Genomic DNA, 22,269 nt, shown 5'->3' with positions numbered 1-22,269 from the left:
TCTGCTCTGCGGCTGGGTCGACAGAAGCTGGGGACCCCCTCCACATTCTGGCTGCTGCTCTGTCACTGAAAAGCACCCTTCATCTCATCTCGAGGCAGCCAGAAGAAGTGGCTTGAGCTGCAGCGGCTCCCTGTGCTCCTGTGTTCTCATAGTCAAAAATAATTAAAAGCGGATGGCCGGCCAGCCAGCCTTCAAACTGTCAGCAATGCAGCTTTCTGAGAAATCAGGGTGGGGGCGGGGCAGGACGCGGGGGCAGGACGCAGGCACACACACAGAGACAGAGAGGAGGGTGCACGCAAATGCACATGAACACACGTGCACACACATACCACAACGAGCATGCCTGGGCAGTTACATGTGCCAGAACACACTGGTATTTATCAACCAGCCAATCACAAAATTTTTCCTTTTTTTTTTTTTTTTAAAGTTTTTTTTGTTTTTGTTTTTAAAGTGAGGCTCCGTCAAGTCTTCCCTCCCCCCACCCCCAACAATTCTTTTGAATTTCCCTCCCACCCAAACATGGTAGACCTAAGGACGGAAACACACCCAGTGCAAACAAAGTTAAAAAGCTATTTTTTCAGTATATATGTTTCTTAGCAACAACTTCCATATAACATGAAAAAAGTGAAAAACTAGAAACTAATTTTTTTAATTTTTTTGTGTTTAAATTTAAATGGTATGTGTACTTGCTTCACATTGTCTTTCTAGGTTGGCGTTCATGATTCAAGTATTTCAAGAGTGATATGTTCTCTTTTTGGATTCATATTCCAAACGAAAAAACTGAAGTTTTAAGGGAGGCAACTATGTGCTCAGACAGTCTGTCAATGACCCACCTTTTTTCTCTCTCCGTTTTCTTTTTTCCTTTTAAAAATGTATTTATTGCAAGTTGAAAAAAAAAACGAAAAGGTCAAGTTAGTGCTGCTGCTGTTCCAAAAAAGGTCACGAGGTCAGAGTTGAAAGTTCTAAGTTCAGATTGAATCCGACCCTCCTCCCAGAAGGTCACCAGGTAGTAAAGGAGCAGGGCTGCCCATCCTATGGGGATCTTCCACCGTCGGGACTCCCCACAAGCTAGAAGAATAGTTTGGGGGGCCCCACAAGGAAGTGCCGGCAAGATCGGCCCCACTGCTGCCACCAGCGCTGCTGCTCCACTGCCCGAGCCCGGTGGACCCACCGAAAAGGTTCAGCGCAGGTCCAACGGGGTCTGCTTGGTTCTGGCTGGTCTCCAGTGACTGCCACCCTGTGGCAGGTGCACTCGGGGTTGCTGCAGGTGTAGGGGGCTGAGCTTGAGCCAGAAAGCGGCTGACTTCATCCTCCGTGGCAAACTCGGCCAGGATGGTAGTGTTTCCCAACACACACCTAGAGAAAGGAGAAGAGAGTTACGTGATCTGAGGGGTCACCAGCATTGGGGGTGGGGGGGTGGGGGAGGGGGAGGGTGCATAGCTGTCAGCCCTCTGCTACTGTGTTGTCTGCATGCCTGACGCCAGGTGTGGGCGATCATGCTTGGTTTATGCAGTACTGGGGACTGAACCTAGGGATTTATTCATGCCAAGCAAGAACACCTGAGCTATGTCTCCAGCCTCTCTCTCTGTGTGTGTGTGTGTGTGTGTGTGTGTGTGTGTGTGTGTGTGTGTGTGTGTGTGTGTCTGAGAGGGGGGAAGGGAGAGGGAGACAGNTCTCTGTGTGTGTGTGTGTGTGTGTGTGTGTGTGTGTGTGTGTGTGTGTGTGTGTGTGTGTGTCTGAGAGGGGGGAGGGAGTCAGGGGAGGATATTTAGGGCAAAGGTACAACCCTGACCGATCCAGCCATGGTGTGAGGTGAGTAGATCGGCACTTGTTGGTTCACACTCTCCAACACCAGTGACCCAGAAAGTGAACGAAACCCTAACGTGAACTGTGGACTCTGGTGAATTAGGTGCTAATGAATGCTAGGAAATTGTAACAAAGGACACTCTAGGAGTGATGACAATGGGTTGAGGAATCACTGAAGGAGTGCACAGGAAATTGCTGTCCCATCCCCTCAATTTTGCTGTGATTCTAAACTATTTTTTAAAAATTTGAAGTTTTAAAAAGCAAGAAGAAAATGTCAGTTTTCTTTCTCTCCCTCCTTCCCTTCCTTAAATCCCCAGGAGGCAAAGAATACCATTCATAAGAGCAGGTAAGCCAACACCCAGGCCCATTTTGTCTGAGCACGGACTTGCTGCTGGGGCCTGCTATCACCTGTCTGTGCTCTCTCTGAAGTTTTGTCATGGCATCTATGGCCAAATGGAGTGAACACTTCTTTTGTCCACCAGTTTGACAGTGGGTGGGGAAGAGAATTGGTGAGAGTCGGATCTACTCTGTCTACTTCATGCAAAAACCCTGCTACCCACAACTACATTAATTTCATCTCTGGGCTGCAGACCTTTAATCCCAGCACTAGGAAGCAGGGGCAGTTGGATCTCTGTGAGTTCAAAGCCAGCCTGGTCTCTTCAGTGAGGACTAGGACAGCCAGGTCTATATAGAGAGACCCTGTCTCAAACCAACCAACCAACCAACCAACCAACCAACCAAACAAACAAAAATTTCTTATTTACATCTGCAACAGTAAACAGCTAGATTCTAACAAGAAAAATAATAGCATTTAGAATATTTTTCATAACAAATGTAGAAAAGACCAACACCTCAGTATCTGCAAATATATATGTGACTGAGATGAGATTATTTGAGCATGCTTACGTCACTGTTTAATTGAGCAGCACCAGAACACTCCTTTGTGTATCATGTGCACTTGTCTAGATGCTGGATGCAATACTTACATGTGCAGTGCAGTCTGGGCCTTGGCTGCCTCTTGTTTGGTGCTGTATCGGATCAGGGCAGTGCCCTGGGTTAGATTCAGATGGAATGTCAGCAGTGGGCCATGCTGCATGCAGATCGTTCTCAAGGTTGACCCATCAATCTAAGAGGTAACAACACATGTGAGCTAAGAAGTAGATGAGGCCTGGGAAAGGTACATTCTAAGACACTTAAGAACAAGACTGAGACCCATTACTCCTATTTTATAAATAAGATGTTTCTGCATAAAAATAGCTTAAAGTAAAAACTTAAAATCTAATTATATGGTCTATTTTTTTTAAAAGAAAGATGAATAAGCATGTGCATATTTAGAGCTCAAAAAGGCAGAGAATGAGAAATAAAGTTACCATGCAAAGCTCTCAACTTCATAACATTTTTTTTTTCTGCCTCCCAATAAATACTCTCACAGAAGAGCACAATGAACACCAGGCAGTAAAAACTGGCCTACTCTGAAAACTACTCGATCCAACACTGTCACACCCTCTGACAATCTATAAAGGGAGAACTACTTTTACCTTCCTTTTCACTTAACCCATTTCACCAAGGGCTACGGGGGACTATGGGTAATTTCTCCAATCTAGGAGTTATATGAACAAACCTATTTACTCCGGATGAATTTTCCAACAAGATCGTTTAAGCCTTCATCCCAATACTTCAGTTCACCTCACTGGAAAATCTATGCTACAATTGGGAAAGACTTAGAAAGCTGTGGAATGTCTCATAGCCCGTGGTGAAGCAGGTGCCTAAGAGGCACAAGGCTCTGGGTTCCACTCTCAGCACCAGTGGGAAGCTCCTGTTAGCTCCTCCCCCAGAACCAAAGAAAATGCTGCTGGCACACTGGTAAGGGACATCTCCTACATGAATAAATCATTATATGGCATAAATGACTTTTCAGGAGACATTTTTTGGTGATGGAAAATCCACTGCCCCATGTATCACTTTGCTCTACCAACAACTTAAACTGGGAGTGACATTGGTCTACTTACAAGACAGCTCTAACATTTTTTCTAAATATTCATTTATTTTATGTATTAGTGCTCTATCTGCATGTACACCTGCATGCCAAAAGAGGGCACCAGATCACACTATATTATATATGGTTGTGAGTCACCATGTGGTTGCTGGGGATTGAACTCAGGACCTCTGGAAATGCAGACAATGCTTTTAACTGCTAACCCATCTCTCCAGCCCCAGCAGCTCTAATATTTAAAGAAATCAATTATTTTCTGATACATACACAGCCAGGATCACGTTAATTTTATTATTTTTATTACACATGTAATGTATGCATACTATTTCTTTCTTTCTTTCTTTTTTTTTTTTTTTGGTTTTTTGAGACAGGGTTTCTCTGTATAGCTCTGGCTGTCCTGGAACTCACTTTGTAGACTAGGCTGGCCTCGAACTCAGAAATCCACCTGCNTCTGCCTCCCAAGTGCTGGGATTAAAGGCGTGCGCCACCATGCCCAGCATACTATTTCTTAGTGGATAGGAATAAATGGTTAGCTAGCATGCCCAGGCTCTTTTCAAAACTGGGTACCTCTTATTGGCTCTCATCCTATCCACATTATAACCATAATATAGCTACATAGTGTGATAACACTTTTTTTTAAAAAGATTTTATTTATTTATTATATATAAGTGCACTGTAGCTGACTTCAGACACTCCAGAAGTAGAGAGTCAGATCTCGTTAAGGATGGTTTTGAGCCACCATGTGGTTGCTGGGATTTGAACTCTGCACCTTTGGAAGAGCAGTCAGGTGCTCTTACCTGCTGAGCCATCTCACCAGCCCCGAGTGATAACTCTTAAAAACTCAGGCATAGCCGGGCAGTGGTGGCGTATGTCTTTAATTCCAGCACTTGGGAGGCAGAGGCAGGCAGATTTCTGAGTTCGAGGCCAGCCTGGTCTACAGAGTGAATTCCAGGACAGCCAGGGTTATACAGAGAAACCCTGTCTTGAAAAAACCAAAAAAATAAAAAACAAAAACAAAAAAAACCAAAAACCCCTCAGGCATATCGTTTTGAGCATTATTATGTTTGATTTTTCATATTGGGGCTGTGGTCAGATGTACACGGAGTATTTGTTTACTACGTGTGAGCCCCAGGTTTGATCCCAGTATCAGTATCACTCCTGCTCCCACACGAGTCTTTACAGTTTAGACAACTATTAGCTAAGGAAATAAACTGGGGCTTTTATGTATTTTGAGAGACTATGTAAGCCTGTCTATAGTACCTAGAAATAGGAGGGGACTTGTGATTTACTTGCCACAAATAGGTTCACTGGGCAGATAAGTTTATAGGAAACTGTATTTGTCTACAGAGAGTCCTAGCAGACAATACTATGTTACAGATCTGAGGACCTCACGCTACCACTTTATCAACTGACTGACCTTCCAAGCCCCTGTTGGGAACATCTTTTTCCATGTGGTTAAAATGTATCCTCCTATTTGGTTCCAGATTCCAACAGGCGTATCTATGAAACACAATGTCTTATCGGCAGGTCACATCTCTAGCATCATGAGTGTGAATGTGAGGCCTAGTGGCCATGAAATAAGAGCGCTTTCTTTATAGGCCATAAGAGAGCATCAGATCTCCTACATCAGACATCTCATGTAGTTGCTGGGAACTAAACTTGGGTGCTCTGCATAAGCAGCAAGCTTCCTTAACTGCTGAGTCATCTCTCTAGTCCCATAAATGACCTTTCATAGCTGAGCAGTGGTGGCAAATGCCTTCAACCCCAGCATCTGAGAGGCAGGCAGATCTCTGTAAGTTTAAGGCCAACTTGGTCTACAGAGTGAGTTCTATGACAGCCGGGTCTTCACAGAGAAACCACTGGGATGGGTGGGGCCAAAACAAATGAATAAACAAAAACAAAAAAACCTGAATTGAAAAGACCTTTCATGTCTGCCAACATCCTCCTTTCTGTCTCTCCCCTTTTATTTTAGACAAGACTCCTATGTACCTTAAGAACTTGCTAACAGGCTGTCCTTGAACTCAGAGACATCTACCTGTCTTTGCCTCTCAAGTGCTGGAGACTAAAGGTGTGTGCCAATATGCGCAGCTCTCTCTTTACATAAAATCAAACTCTTATCTAGAAAACTACAAGAAAGCAAGGTTACCTGTGGAGTGAGATTGTGAAGAACCAGCCAGTAACTAGGACGAACAGAGCCACCATCACTCCAGGTAGAGGCTGCAGACAACAGGGGAAGGATGAGGGAGAAAGAAGACTAACACATATCCAAACCAAGACTCTCAGGGGACCACACAGGGCAAGGACATTTTTATGCAGACCATAGGCCTCTTTTTAAAAAACAAACAAACAAACAAACAAAAAACCCTAATCCTGACCTTCATGGTCTTTTCTAGTTCCTGACACCAGTGAATTAATTTGCATATTTGTGGGATACTATCCACCCCCCACCCCACCCCTGCCTTTCCTCTATAATTGCTCATTTTTACTTCATGTGCCCTAGAGGGATCCTGGTTCCTTCATCTGTATTAACTGCAACTTTTCAGTCAAAAGACGATTTTTCCTCTACCAGATAACCACACACTCCTCCATGCTGAGCCCCAGCAATGTCCTCCCAGGGTGCTAAGCAGACGTTCCTGCTCCTGCCCCTGCCCCTGCACAGCAGATCATCCTCACCCGAGGCAATCCGGGAGTCCTGTGTCCCCCACCCCCTGACCGATCGTGGTGCTGTGCTGCTCCAAGGAGATGCCGGTTTGGGGTTGGTTAGGCCAGGAGGTGGGCGGGGCAGCGGTGTAGTGTTCCTGGAGGAGATGTGATTTTTCCACATCTTATTGGAGAGATGAGTGGGGTTGTGTCCTATGGGATCTGGGGACCACGTGGATTTATAATCAGGGAACTTTGCTGTAAGAGAAAAGTTGGAAAGAAGTCAGGGTTAGATGGGCATCTGCCCACTAATAGACACAAATTTTGTCTGTTTATAAACACACATATATTTATATTTTATAGTCACAGTGTTAAGGCTGAGGTGACCCTGGGCTCCTTGTACTGTTTCAAAAAAAAAAAAAAATTAAAAGTAGCAGGAAGCATACATTTTAAGAACAGCAGTATAAAAATAAATTTTCTTTGAGCATGCTAAATATAAAATTTTAAAATGACTCTAAACTGATAAATCATTATGTGAATTGAAGATTCACTAATATAACTAATCTCCTACTTCTTTTTTGGGTAAACACAACTTGAAAGAGAAGACAAATTTATGGAGAAAGTATTACAAAAAAGGCCAAGCTAAAAGACAGGGTTACAATGTTAACACCAACAGTACTAGAGTACTCTATAAATGCTCACTTACCACACACACAAAACCACTAGGAAAACTATATATTGCTTATGCCTTGATACATTAGACACCAACATCGATTTTAAATATAACCAATAAGGCTGGGAGCCAGTGGTTTCGTTTGTTCTTGCAAAGGATCTGGGTTCAATTTCCATCACCTACAGAGTAGTTCACAACCATTCCAACTCCAGGGGGTCCCATACCCTCTTTTGACATCTGTGAGCACTAGGTAAGTTATGTAGTACTTATACACACAGACTCTGTCTGTCTGTCTGTCTATCGATCTACACAACAAAAATATATCTAAAAAAAAATTCATCAAATGATCACTACTGCTTAATAAGCTTAAGTCACTGGACAGCACTATAGGTAATTATCTTGTGGAGCCTCTGCTTCAGAGGGAGACAGAACTGGTAACCTTGGCAACAGCACATATGTACATCAAAGGATAGGCTCAGGAAAGCAGGGAAAAGGAAATCCAGGCTCAATATATGTACATCCCTTTAGAATTTTCATGGGGTTTGGCTAGGCAAGTTGCAGTAGAGTTTCCATGAGACTCAGCACACACACACACAAAAACCCCCAAAACACCCCCCCCCCAAAAAAGAGGAAAAGATAAATTGCCTGGTGGAGGTGGGCCATACCTTTAATCCCAGCAGAGGCAGATGTATCTCTGCGTTATAGAGGCCAGCCTAGTCTATAGAGTGAGTTCTAGGACAGCCAGAGCTGGGTTTTGGGTTTTGAAGAAACCCTGTCTTCAAAAGCCAAACTAAACAAAATCCAAACCAAACCAAACCTAGGGTCAGAGTGGACCAAGAGGAGTGGAGATGAAAATGATTGTCAAATATATTCTGAGAGCCAGGGCCTGGGGTCCACGGAGAAAGGGAGAGAGGAAACATGGAGAAAAACACTGTGATGGTTTGTAGATGCTTGTCCTAGGAAGTGGCACCATTAGGAGGTGTGGCCTTGTTGGAGTAGGTGTGTCACTGTGGGCGTGGGCTTAAGACCCTCATCCTAGCTGCCTGGAAGTCAGTCTTCCACTAGCAGCCTTCAGATGAAGATGTAGAACTCTCAGCTCCTCCTGTACCATGCCTGCCTAGATGCTGCCATGCACCCACTTTGATGATACTGGACTGAACTTCTGAACCTGTAAACTAGCCCCAATTAAATGTTGTCATTTTTAAGACTTGTCATGGTCATGGTGTCTGTTCACAGCAGTAAAACCCTAACTAAGATAGAAGTTGGTACCAGGGAGCTGGGGTATTGCTGTGATAGGCCTGGATTTAGAAAGCGGTGGAATGCTTTAAATGGGGCTCAGTGGGCTACTCTAGTAGGAATATGGAAGATTTTGTTGCTGAGAGTAGTTTGAACTGTACAGACCTGGCCCAAGAGGTTTCAGAGGAGTTCAGTATGTGGCCTAGAGACTGTTTTTATGGTGAAGAATGTGGCTGCTTTTTGCCCTAGTCTGAAGAGTCTACCGGAGGCTAAGGAGGTGAGATTTATATTAATTGCATGCACAAAGGAAGTCTCAAAAAAGCTCAGCAGAGACTTTGTTCTCTGGTTAAGTCTCATAAAGAACATATGAACAAGTATAGTAAGCTCAGAAAGGAAACATCTAATATATATGGTTCAAGTATTAAAGGGGCACCAGGAAGTGAAATGGAGCAGAATCCTGTGTTCAAGTATATTAAATTGAATTAAGCGAGTGGGACTTTGGGGCAAGATCCAACCCAGCTAAGTTTAGATCCAGGCATAGTGGTGCACACCTTTAATCTCAGTGCTCAGGAGACAGGCATGCAGATCACTGAGTTCAAGAGTTCAAGGTCAATCAGGCAGGGAGGGAGTCAGAAAACAGAAAGCTAGTAACAGAATAAGTGGGGCTGGGGAGGGGTGGGAAGGGGAATGTTCCAGCCCCAGTAAGCAGCAGAAAATGGCAGCTTTGGCCATGTAGCTCTGGCTTTAGAGTGAAAAATAGGTCTCCTGGGACAATTGACACTGGTTAGCTAGAGCTAAGAAATTAGCAGTGATTAAGAAGAGACCAGCATTGCTAAGGTGAAATCTTCTGGGAAGAGTTTTCTGAGAGCATAAACAGCTGTGTTCCAGAGATAGCCAAGATTGTACCTCGTGCTGTGGCTGGACTTGGTAATGTGTAAGAGTCACCCAGGTGATACTGGTTTTGAAGACATGAAGGGGTCATGAAGAACAGCTGAGGCTTGCACTGTGAGAGGCCAGGGAAGGCCAATGGTGAAGATGTAGCCTCAGTTGCAGTTGGTGGCCCAGGACTTAAGGGGTAATGTAAAGGAGTTGAGGCTTGACACCATGAAGAGAGCCTACAAGAGGCTATTGGTGAACCCTAGCTGCAGCAGAAGACCCCAGTGTATAAGATATGCCAACATCATGGGATGATCTCTAAGAACAGCAGCAGCAGTGGAGTGGGTCAATCTGAGCTTAGTTAAGAGTGCTCGAGAGAACAGAGATGGAGAAGTGATGTCAGGGGTGGTAGTGGTGCAAGGGAGAGAGGGTGGACCTGGGAGGAAAAGGAATCAACTGTGATCAGGGTGCATTGTGTGAAATTTCCAAATAATTAACAAAAATATTTTGTGTGTGTGTGTGTGGGGGGGGTGTCTCTTCCTTTGCTTGTAGCTCTGGTTGGCTGGAGGGACTGGCTAGCTAGCAAGGTCCAGGGATCTTTTAGTCTCTGCCTCCCCAGCACCAGCACTGGCATTATACTTGTATGCCATCATTTTTTCTTTTGAGATAGGGTTTCACTATGTAGGGCTGCCTTGGAGCTTGCTATGTAGACCAGGGTAGACCCAAACTTGTGGATCTACACACCTATCTCTGTCTCCTGAGTGCTGGGATTAAAGGTGTGCCCAGTTGTGCCTGATTTTTTTTTTTTATGTGGGTGTGGGGACTGAACTCAGGTCTCCATGTTTGCATAGCATTTTACCCACTGAACCATTTCTCTAGCTCCTATTAACTTTTCTATTCCTTCTTAAGTCTCAATAAGCAAATAAATGCAAAAACCAACCAACCAACCATAGGAACTCAGCACATACTACTGCCAAATTAACCAAGGTCCTCTTTTTTACTCTGGCCATTTACTGTCATTATGTCTTTAGGTCAGATTTTTGGGGAAAAGTAAGCTACCACTGGTTGCCTCAATGTTAATATGGGTTGAACTGGCTCTTCATACAGTCCTTGATTTCTTGGCAGGCTAGTTAACAGAAACATTTGGTCATCAGGTCATGGGCTCTGCCCTCTGAATAACTGCAGTTACATGAGATTCTATTCCCATTGGCCTTGGTCCAATATAGTCCTGTGTTACCCATCCTATCTCTGTGAGACCAGGAACTCCCTGAGTAGAAGCTGAATGCAAAGAAGGGTTGTGCTTCCATCTGTGCTGACTTAGGTGTTTCCCATCCTTTAGAGGTACCCTTAGGAAGCAAATGCTGGTAATAAAGAGGACCCTCACAGTCAGCTGCTAAGCAAGAGGGAAACGCCACCAAGTACCTGAAGTGCTATGAACGTTGGTAAAGGAGTTGTCAGAGGCACTGTAGGGCCAGGCACCAGGTGAAGGCAGCGAGGTGTTGAGGGAAGAATTAGACCCTTATAACAAAAGAAGAGGAGGAAGAAAATATTAGAGACAAATGTCAGTATAACCAGGAAATCTTTGTAAGTATTTTTATTTAAACTCAAATGGAAGGAAAAACAAAATGTAACCAAACAATTCACATATAAAAAAATATGCTTCTATTTTCTGCTTAAATTATCAGGTACCACAAGTAGAAACAAGGCCACAGGCTTGGGTAGTATTACAGCAGCCCTCACTTACCTGTGGTGTTATCCCGCAGCAGTTGGTGGTCAGTATCTACAATGGGAGATGTGGTTGTACCCCCTAGCACACTTCCTGGGGTGACATAGGGGTCAGATTCAGGGTCAATATTTTGGATACCTTTCCATGGCACTCCTGGTTGGAATTCTGTGATAAGAAGAAATGATAGCGATAGGAGAGTGTTAAAAACAACTTAAACACTTCCTATCTTATTATGTTAAAATAACTGTTTAGTAGAAAAAAACATGGTCCCATGAAAAGTTTAAACAATGAAATCTACTACGAATCAGATTTTCATCACGAAATAAAATTTATCATGCTCTTGTCAGCAGCATGTCTATTAGCATACTGTCTGTTCATTCACTTGTCTGTGTCTGGATTATACATGGCTCCATACATGATATTAGAGGAAGCCAGGTTGTAAGGAAAAGTAGGTGTGGCCTAAGGAAGCGAGGCAATAATAAAATGAAATATAATAAGTGACCATTATTTCTCAGTCTGTCTGGGGATAGTTGGGAATAATTTAACTGCTCATGAGAAAACCTAGACCATATATGAAGGCTTATCCTGTGTTTATTGATCGGTTGAAGCTGTATTTAAAGCTACATGTAATATTAACCTCTAACTGTGTAGAAAAGATTGTATTATATGTATAACTTTATTATATGAACAAGAGGCATTATTTCATTTCACTCTAATAAAATGTAGTTATATACATTTATGTCAAAATTATATATGAAGAGGAGGATAATTACTGACTTATTTTATTAAATTTTCTATAATGAAAACAGAATACAGAGACAGAGGGAGGGGACAGAGGAAGGAGAGAGCAAGGAAGGGAGAAAGAGAGAGATGAATCTTATTGAACTCATCACTGTGTACCCAGGGAGATAAATGACAAACCTGACTAGTGAGCATATCAATCAATCCAATGCCACTTTAAAAGAGCTAATCTTCCAAGGCATTCTACATATAGGACAAATGCCAAATCCTAGCTACAAGGCCACCTCTCTTCTCCTTAACTCCCCATTTCTTGAAGAACTTTACTTTTCTCATGGCACACATTTCAGGGTTCATGCCTTACCTTTATCAGACAATAACTACTAAATGCAGAAAAGAAAGCACGGGCCTTCCTCAGTACAGTGAGCTGCATAAGAAGTATGTTCAGAGTCTGAATGTCAGAGAACAACTATTCTAGGAAAGGCAGTTTATGAACAATACCTGGAGGCCAACTGGCATTGCTGGATTTACTTCCGATTTTATTAGTCGGTGGAGATTTGGCAGGTAACCAGCTATCACCAGCAGGACCCGTATGGCCACCCAGTGTGTCACCTGGGATTATATCAAACTGGTTGTACGGTGAACCTCCTCGGGTCTTACCAGGGGCCACTATAGCGCCTGAGAAAAGAAAGAAATAATTGACTAAGAGAGAGCACCAGGGGGTAGAGAGATGGCTCAGAAATTCAGACCACTGGCTGTTCTTCAGAGGGCCCAGGTTTGATTCCAACACCTACATGGCAGCTCCCAACTATCTGTACACCAGTTCCAGGGGGTCTGATGCCCTCTTATGACCTGTGTTGGGAATAGGCATGCACATGTGCACAGACACACAAGCAAACTAAAAACCACCCACACACATAGGAATAAAGAACTTTGGGCAACCATTAATAGAAGCACAGCCGTGATGACTGAGCTCACCTCTCTGAGCTTCTCCATTTCTCACCTAAACTCATACGAGTGTTCTCATTCTAGAAAAGCCCTTTCAATCTGAAATCCTATAGTCTTATAAAATCAGTGAAACATATACAAAAGTACGAAGCAAAGTATCTATGTGGTTTCTAAGCTAATTACTCAAAAGTGAGAAATGAGAAAAACTGAACAAATTTAGAGTCTTGGACAGTTTTAGGTGATCTTTCTATTGACGCTTCTTACCCCAGCTCTTAAAGGCTGGCTGGGCTTGGGTTATCTGGGATTGGCAGCGTGCAGAGTCCACCAGAGAGAAAGGCATCTGCAATTGCTCTAGATTCCAAGGCAACGAGGTGGGATTCCTGCCCAAGGTCTTTGCCAGCGCAACAGCAATGAGCTCTGCATTTCTGAGCCCAGGGCCTCACACACAGAGAAGAGAAAACCCTTGTCACTGTGTTCCCAGGGGTATTCCTATGGCTTTGTCAGTACCTCCTTGAAGCGTTTTCATGGAGGAAAAGTTGAAAGCTTAACGTTCATTAAGTAAAAAACAATAGCCATCATTTTTTTTACTTTAAGTAAAAATTCAGGGAACCTATGGGAGAGTATTTTCTTTATTTCCAAAATAGAGTTCATATAGTCTGTCACTCATTTAAGCATAGTCTTAGAGTGGTGAATCATGAGCACATAGAATGATTTTCAGGACAATAAGATGCTTATATAAATAGTGAGTAAGCAATCTGTTTGGTTTAGACTAAGGGAATATTATTAGTGTCTCCATCTTCTGCTAGAGGACATTTGCTTTTCTATAGACAGCGTGGCTCACTCCCTGAGGTGCAGCACAGTGAGGTAGTGCAGAATGAAACACTCAATTATCTTGGGGACTGCTAAGAAAACGGGGAAAACATGATCTATATTCTCTGGTAAAGAGGATACTGTACTCTGAGGTAATCTTCTAGCATGCCATTTTATATTTATTATCCAGATATGGCAAATCACTAGCCTGAGGAAGTTATAAAAGTGCCCAGAGCTATAGATGACACAGGACTAGGTTTACTCAGTCCATAAAACAGCCTTTATAATTTCAGTAAATTATTCTTGATTTTGATCATGCTTAATGGGACAGGCAGAGAGCTCTGGGTGGCTTCTTTCCCAGTCTCTGCATGGGGTTATTAAAGAGGTTTTATAATGGGCTTATTAAAGAGGGTTTATAACGGAAACCTGAAAGGCTGCAGACTGAATGAGCTGGCTGGGTTAAGACTGCTGGGGCTCTGCAGCAGGAACACCAGACACTTATCTATATTGATTCTCACGGAGACAACGCTGAATCCAAGTGAAATAATTGACAAATGAAACAAACATTGCATTGAAGGCTGAAAGAAGGTCTAGACTTATCTGTTTTCTAGAGAAATGGGGCAGCTCTGAAAGGAAATGATGGACAGGCAAGGCTAATCCACACTCACAATATGACTCAGATGCTGTCTGGAGGGATACTAACTCACAGAGAACAAGGGGCTCTGAACAAAGTTCAAACCTTAAGAATTCTCATCTACTAGCCATCTTTTAAGCTTAGAGAATCTTTCTTCTTTTTCTGAGACAGGGTTTCACTATATCTTCCAATATAAACTTGAACTATATATAGCCTATGCTGGTTTTCAACTTGCATGCACAATACCCAGGTCAGGGCAGGAGTTTTTAAAAATCTGATACTGATCTCTGAGCTCATAAAAAGCACAGAGCTGGGGCTGGAGAGATGGCTCAGCAGTTAAGAGCACTGACTGCTCTTTCAGAGGTCCTGAGTTCAAATCCCAGCAACCACATGGTGGCTCACAACCATCGTAACAACCATCTGACGCCCTCTTCTGGAGTGTCTGAAGACAGCTACAGTGTACTTACATATAATAAATAAATAAATTAAAAAAAAAAAAAAAAACAACAAATAAACCACAGAGCTGCCAGGTGTGGTGGCCCACGCCTTTAATCCCAGCACTTGGGAGGCAGAGGCAGGTGGATTTCTGAGTTCGAGGCCAGCCTGGTCTACACAGAGAAACCCTGTCTTGAAAAACCAAAAAGAAAAAAAAAAAGCACAGAGCCAGGAATTTGAGATTAGCATGGACCATATAAGACCCTGTCTCAGATAACCAAACCAAACCAACCAACCAACCAACCAAAACCTCAGCAAGAGGATTCTGCTCTCTTAAGACACCTAAATAGGGCCGGGTGTGGTGGTGCATGCCTTTAATCCCTGCACTCGGGAGGCAGAGGCAGGTGGATTTCTGAGTTTGAGGCCAGCCTGGTCTACAAAGTGAGTTCCAGGAGAGCCAAGGCTAAACAGAGAAACCCTGTCTTGAAAAACCAAAAAGAAACCAAAAAAACAAACAAACAAACAAAACACCTAAATAGCGTTTTAATCTTATGGGTGCACAATAACTATTCTCAATCCCACGGTAAGTGGGAAATTATGCCATCATTAATTAGAACCCTTTAAATGCCTTGAAAGATGAATTAAGCCAAACCCTGATAGGTGATCATAAAACGTAGGGAAAATATCAAGAGACTCATTACCAAAAGCTAAAGATTAGTACTTAAAAAAATAAAAATTCACAAAAGGGAGGGCTACATAGGTTTGCTTCCCAGCACCCACATAGTGATTAACTGCAGTTCCCAGCAGCAGTCCAACACGCACCATTGGCCTCTGAGGGTACTGCATGCATGTGGTGCACACACATACACAAAATATGCATACACATAAGAATTAAAAATAATAATAAAAAGCCGGGTGTGGTGGCGCACACCTTTAATCCCAGCACTCGGGAGGCAGAGGCAGGCGGATTTCTGAGTTTGAGGCCAGCCTGGTTTACAAAGTGAGTTCCAGGACAGCAAGAGCTATACAGAGAAACCCTGTCTCGAAAAACAAAAACAAAAACAAACAAACAAAAAACAAACAAACAAACAAAAAAGCCAACAAAACATGCAGGATACTTGGTCAAGGCCTGAGTAGGGATCAGAATATTCTGCTACTAACATGAGGCTGCTCTCTCACCGTTTTTGTGCATGGTGGCTTCTTGTGTGGCCACAGATGGCAGCCCTTCCATCATCGAGGTCCACTGTTTGAATCGAGACTCGGTCCCAGCCTCCTTGCCACCAACCATACCATAGTCCATGCCACCAGAGCTGAAGCCTGCAAAGAGATCACAACATGTCTATACGTTTCTTCCATCAGAAACTAAATACTCCAGGACGAGTCCAAGAAGGCCTGTTGACATGATCTCTATGCAGAAACAGCCACTTGATTCAAAACTCTAATATTGGGTCCTTCTGGATTAAAAACTGTTGTCTCTTTTTTTTTTTATGGCATGAAAATGGGTCATCTAATTAGGTATATCTCAGTGCTTACCTGCACCCACATTTTTCTGAGCCATCCTTTGTGCCAGACAATTAGGTGGATTTAACCATTCTCTGACCACATCTGACACCAACATGGGAGAGTAAGTTGTTATGGATTCCAGTGGGAGAGAGGAAAGGCTATACAAAGGAACCTCACCATCTAGGGTTTAGGAGCCAGTACAAGGTCTGACTCGTGACATTCAGCTGTGCCTAGAGAATGGCAAGAAGCGCACTGATACTCTAATGTTTCCCTGTCTGGAGAGCGAGGGAGAGAGAGGGAGAGAGGGAAAGAGGGGGAGACATGGGGAGAAAGAGGGAGAGAGAGCGCACAGCAGTTTTTTTCCCCACAGGGAGTTATACCCTCAAAGGTACAGGAAGTAAATTTTTTTTGGTGGGGCGGGAATTTCGAGACAGGGTTTCTCTGTAGCTTTGGCTGTCCTGGAACTCACTCTGTAGACCAGGCTGGCCTTGAACTCAGAAATCCGCCTGCTTCTGCCTCCCAAGTGCTGGGATTAAAGGGGTGCGCCACTACGCCCAGCCTGCAAATTTTTTTAAAGAGAGAGATTCTGAATTCACAGTGTTGTGAGCCCCAAGCATCAGGCTCTTGCACTACTACGGAACACCAGAGAAGTAAAAGCCACATACAACCTGAGAGACTTGCCAGCACAGTTTCACAGTGCTAGTCACCTGTTCTCCACTGGGTTATAATGCAGTTTTCAAATGAACTCTCAAAACAGGTAAGTTGCAGATTAAAGCCAGCCAACAAAATGGGTCTACATAGTCACAGGAGTCTGGGGATAAGGGACTGTGGGTGAGTGGAAACCAACACTAGTCCCCATTCCACCTTAGTCAACAGGCTTTGGGGTTCTGGCCAGGCCCCAGCCCAGCTGTTGCCACTTGCTCTCCAGTGTAAAAGGATGCCTTAGACTGGCTCTCCCTCAAGCTCTACTGATCCAAGTCCTACAGAGGCCCATGTCATGGTCTGCTTCCCCTGAGGGTTTATCCTACTGTTTGGCTTAGTTTTACTCATGCACAGATGGGGGTGGGGGGTGATCTGAAACTTTCCCTTCATCGAAAATGGTACTTATTTCTATGAAGAGTCCTGTTTCTCTACACATTTATAACTGAAATTCCTAGCCCAACTGGTTGATTAGAGGGTAAGGGTGGTAAGTAGAATTGAGCTTAAATTTATTTTTATTTTTAATTTTAACTGCATTTATCTGTGTGTGGGTCTAGGTGCCTGCACAGGCCAGAGAAAGTGTGTGAGACCTGAAGCTGAAGTGCTGGTGGCTGTGGGTGCTGGGACCCAGCCTCAGGTGCTCTCTAAGAGCAATCCGAACCCTGGGCCAGCTCTCCCGCATGGAGATTAGATACTCAACCCACCAAACTCATCTTCTACAATGGAAAGAAAGTGAGCCTGGAGACCAGGGGCACTGGGAGGCAGAGGGTTGTCTGGGAGTCCTTGTGGCCTAAACACATGACACTTCTGCCCCTGAAAGGAAAGTGGTGAAGGTGAGCAGCTGCAGGCTTCTGGAAGCATGGCTTGTGGCAAGGATAACAAAAGACCCGAGGATTGGTAACAAGAGGAGGAGGCTGTCCTCATACAATCCTTTTCTTTGAAGTTGTTCTAAATTGTCTTTTAACTCAGCAAATTAATGATATTTAACTTAAGCTGTTGCGTTTTTCTGTGACTCATCAAGTGTAGAAAAGGGAAGAACTGAGCAGATCACACCAAACTTAAAGAGGACATCTGTGCCAGCACAATGTCATCACAGAGTAAGAACAGGAGATACAACAACCCCCGGGAAGGTCCATCCTCTAACCCAGGACTGTAAAGGAAACCCTAGTGAGGCTAGGCATGTGGGGGACTGCATGGAGTCCACAGCACTGTGCTTGCTCGGCATGCCGAGGCACCAAACTCACCAGCAAGGACTCCTCTTGCTGTCATGTAGTAAGTGGTATGGCATTGGATGTGGACCATGCTCTAAGGGCTGCACTCAGGGGACCTCACTAGTGACCTCTACCTACTTGTGAACTCATCAAGACCAAACTTCCTCAGTCCATGGTAGCTTTCTTCTGATTCTCCAACTCACACAGTCTACACCCTGGTCAAAGAAGCCATTGAGTTCAACTTAGTGAATATTTATAAATAGTCTAATTCAAGCCTGTCCTTGTATTAGAGGCCAAGTTACAATGGGGATAAAACCTGGTCCATTTCTTGCCTGGGACTCATTTCACCTCTTACTTTTTGTCATCCTTGCAAATACAACCCTTTACCTTCCTTATCTGCTCCTGCCAGAGTCATCCCCCCTGCCTCTGCCCACAGCACTGCACCGTTACCATTTGGTCAGGCTCATCTGCCCTGGAGGATACTCTCCCAAATTAACTTTTCCTTAAGCTAACTGTGTCTTCACTCCCGTTCTTAGAGTCTCCATTCAGCTCACTGTAGATTAGAAAGTATCTGACCGCAAGTGTAAGATCTTGGGTGAAGCCACCAATACTGAAGATAAATACATAAAAGAAACTATTTCCTAATAACTGTAAGAGAAACTGTCACCCACAAGGTGAGCCCTAACACAACTGTGCCACACCTGGTATCTGATACAATTATCCTACTATGGACACAAATTTCTCTGCTTTCATTAAAAATTTAAAAATTATATATTTAGACAGATTAAATGTGTGAGTGTGTGATATAGAAAGGGAAGGAGGGACAGGAAGGAAGAAAAAGAGAGGGAGAGGGAGAGAGAAAGAGAAAGAGAGAACAGACTGAGTCTGCTCTGTACTGCCACCTGTAGGTCCCAGGGACCAATGCAGACTGCCAGGCTTGCTGGCAGCACTTTTAGTCACTTCACTATCTTGGTGGCCATACTCTCATCTTCATAATTTTCATTATGCACAGTTCTAACCTTCGATGGGCTTACTATATGAATATTACAAATAGCTTAATATTAACAATACATTAAATAAACATTTAAATAAAATTAGATAAATCTGAAACTTGAGGGAATTTTACTTAGAAACCATATTTTGGGGTGGTGCTGGGTTTTTTTTTTTGGGGGGGGGGTTGAGACAGGGTTTCTCTGTGTAGCCCTGGCTGTCCTGGAACTCACTCTGTAGACCAGGCTGGCCTCGAACTCAGAAATCCACCTGCTCTGCCTCCCGAGTGCTGGGACTAAAGGCCTGCGCCACCACTGTCTGGCGGGGTGGTGCTGTTTTAAGACAGAGACTTGCTGTGTGGACATGGCTGACCTGGCTGGCTTTGAGCACTACTGTTGGGACTACAGACATAATAATTTACCATGTCCACTGGAAATGTTTTTCTAGTAGATGAGTGGCTTTGTTTCCCTGGACATATCACACTACTCCCATTTTTTAGTAAATAGATGGGAATAGGAATCTCGTCAGAACATCATTTATCCTTCCAGGTATAGGTCTGTGGTGGATAGCCCTGGGGCTAATTATATTTGATGTTAATTCTGTTCTCCAGTGAGTGGCTTTGAACAAGGAACAAGGAATGAGCCAACACTCAGGTGATTTCCTATAAACCTGCTTCCCACCTTAATTTGTAAAATAAAGGAGAGCTGATGACTGGGCAGATAAAGGGAAGGTGGAGGGGTAGGTGAGAGAGAAGAAGGAGAAAATGGGAGAGGGAGAAAAGCGGAGTAGAAGCACAGGGCCTGGAGAATCTGCAAGTTATAGGGGGTATCATAGATGTGGAAGATGGTAGTGTAGCAGTAGGTCTGCCCAATCTAGGCGTACAGCATGTATTCATATTAACTGAGTTGTGTTTTCATTGCTGGGGAATATTTGGGTTGGAGATTTACTGCAACAAAATGGCACCCAAGGTATTGATCTGAACTCAACTAACCAGAGATAAAAATTCACTGCCCCCCAACCCCTGAATGGAGCTTGGGCAGTGATATAGGCTGCAGCAGGGTGGATTTGAAGCTGACTGGGTTTGAGGGGCCTACAGAGAACTGCAGAGACGCATCTATGCTTGAGCAAGCCTTTCTGTGTTCACTTTCTTGTATCCCTTGTTCCCCACTCTGCCTCCCCTAACCCCCAAACAGGGACACAGACAACCCGTGTCTTTCTACATTCAGCTTCTCCCTGTGAATAAAAAATCGGGAGATAAAGGTACAAAGGGCTCTGGTCCAGGTAATTCATTGATATTAAGAGAGAAATATAAGCTTCTAGTACTTCAAGATGGGAAATTTCACCTGCGGTTTGGAACTAGATAGGGTATATTAGTAAATGACTCCAAGTAGAGAGCCAGTGATAATCGCCTGCTACGAACAGGTATTAATTAATAAAGTCTGTGGCTCCAGGTAAAGAGCATAACACATAGGTATTATAATGGGTATTAATTAAATAAATGTCTGTGGCTCAAGGTAGAGCGTGCCCTAATAAGTCTTACAGGATACTCATATTCTGTCTAACATGGGCTCCACGGGAATTTTGGGTTTAAATCCTGGTTTGACAAGCTGCTTCTTATAAGCAGGTATAGAAAGAAAAGGAAAGAGGAAAGGGAAAGGAAAAGGAAAAGGAAAAGGAAAATAGAAGTGTGAAACAATTGTTTTAAAGATGGTATAATAAAGTCTGCATTCGACTCATATTCTATCTAACGTGGGCTCCACAGGAATTTTGGGTTTAAATCCTGACATGACAAATGAGAAAGGCCTAAATAGGCTAAAATGTGTGTGATTTTGAGTATTGTGGTTGTTTTATTGTTCCTCTGAGACAGAGGGCAAGCTACAGGTTTTCCTGGTTACCGGCTTAAGGATATGCTGATTTGGGGAAAAAATTTTGTCTTTGTGTTTTTGGAAAAAGGTGATTAAGGTATTTACACCTTCCAGTTATATGGATCAGATTTGATAGAGGGAGACCCCCTGAGAACTAGATTTCAGAGAATCAAACAAAAAGTTTATCTTGATGATACTAAAATTTTGTTTTGAGATTTATATATTACAGAATATACAACCTTGGTGAATTTTATCGTCAGACATGCTGAACTGACCTGTCTGAACTCCTGATGTNTTTTTTTTTTTTTTTTTTTTTTNNAGACAGGGTTTCTCTGTATAACTCTGGCTGTCCTGGAACTCACTTTGTAGACCAGGCTGGCCTCGAACTCAGAAATACGCCTGCCTCTGTCTCCCCAGTGCTGGGATTAAAGGAGTGTGCCACCATGCCCAGCTGGTTTTTCATCCAGATCCAGTCAGGACACAGACATCAGAGATTAATACAATCATTGGAGTGGCCTTCTTAAGGCCAACTTTTTTTTTTTGTTGTTTTTCGAGACAGGGTTTCTCTGTGTAGCCCTGGCTGTCCTGGAACTCTCTCTATAGACCAGGCTGGCCTCGAACTCAGAAATTCACCTGCCTCTGCCTCCCAAGTGCTGGGATTAAAGGCGTGCGCCACCACTCCTGGCTTCTCTTAAGGCCAACTAACGGCCCCATTTCCCTCCCCTTGCCCTCCCTTCAAAAATATATCAACACCCATATTCAGCTTGAAGAAGTTATGAAGAGTCGTAATCCCAGTTCCCTGAGCTTTGGTGTTGGGGGCGGTTATTATAGGTTGTCTTTGATACTAAAAATTTTAAGTACAGGGCTTAGACCTAGTTCTTTTATTGCTGTTATTAAAACAGATCTGAGATGTTTAAGCCTGTGAGTTAAGGGCCAAATAGGAAATTCATGGCTTTGAGTTTATTGTTAGGGTGTTTCCAGTTATTTTAATTAGAAATGGCTAAGAGTAGTTAACAGACAACAGTCTAGATTACTTCACATAGTTGGTTTTCAAAATGTCAGAAGTCCACAGAATGTGACATTTAATGTTATCTATTAACTTGTGGTTGAGACCTGTCTGCTCCTGACAGCTTTCCTGTCTTGGATTCAAAGAAGAAACTGAGCATCTTTGAGTTACTCCAGTTGTGGGGAAACAGCCACTAGGCAAGAACTGCCTCATTTCATCCACAGACATAGTACTGTCCAAAGAGAGGACACAATTACAGGTTAGCACAGCTTGATTCTGCCGAGACAGAGTAGGCTAGTCCTTAATATTCCTGTTTCTCTAAGTCTGTCAGATGACCCTGGCCAGTAGGCTGACGACTGATGCTCTAACGTGTTGAAGTAAGGGACTGTTCAGGTGATCAGCGGTCTCTATGGATTGGCTAAGTTTTGGAAGCTGTTTTAGGCTTCCTATATATTCAGTTAGTATCAGTTGTTCTTGGAT

At 43.5% G+C, this 22,269-nt stretch overlaps 1 protein-coding gene across 7 annotated transcripts in view; it reads right to left on the bottom strand.

The window, feature by feature from the left end:
- Window positions 1–428: 428 nt before the first annotated feature.
- Tnrc6b (trinucleotide repeat containing adaptor 6B) overlaps window positions 429–22,269 on the bottom strand; it is a 217,188-nt gene continuing 195,347 nt past the window's right edge. For all 7 annotated transcript variants that reach the window (XM_029548218.1, XM_029548217.1, XM_021216504.2 and 4 more), the window contains 8 exons: window positions 15,695–15,832; window positions 12,190–12,366; window positions 10,969–11,115; window positions 10,647–10,742; window positions 6,473–6,697; window positions 5,946–6,016; window positions 2,793–2,932; window positions 429–1,356 (listed from right to left, as the gene is read on the bottom strand). In XM_029548218.1, the coding sequence (XP_029404078.1) occupies window positions 969–1,356; window positions 2,793–2,932; window positions 5,946–6,016; window positions 6,473–6,697; window positions 10,647–10,742; window positions 10,969–11,115; window positions 12,190–12,366; window positions 15,695–15,832 (1,382 nt within the window). In that variant the 3' untranslated portion in view covers window positions 429–968. The remainder of the gene's footprint in view (window positions 1,357–2,792; window positions 2,933–5,945; window positions 6,017–6,472; window positions 6,698–10,646; window positions 10,743–10,968; window positions 11,116–12,189; window positions 12,367–15,694; window positions 15,833–22,269) is intronic.

This window comes from Mus pahari, chromosome 17, assembly GCF_900095145.1.
Source record: "Mus pahari chromosome 17, PAHARI_EIJ_v1.1, whole genome shotgun sequence".
Classification (NCBI taxonomy): domain Eukaryota; kingdom Metazoa; phylum Chordata; class Mammalia; order Rodentia; family Muridae; genus Mus; species Mus pahari.
The sequence above is the reverse complement of the archived record's forward strand: the minus strand, read 5'-3'. Positions and strand labels throughout refer to the sequence as shown.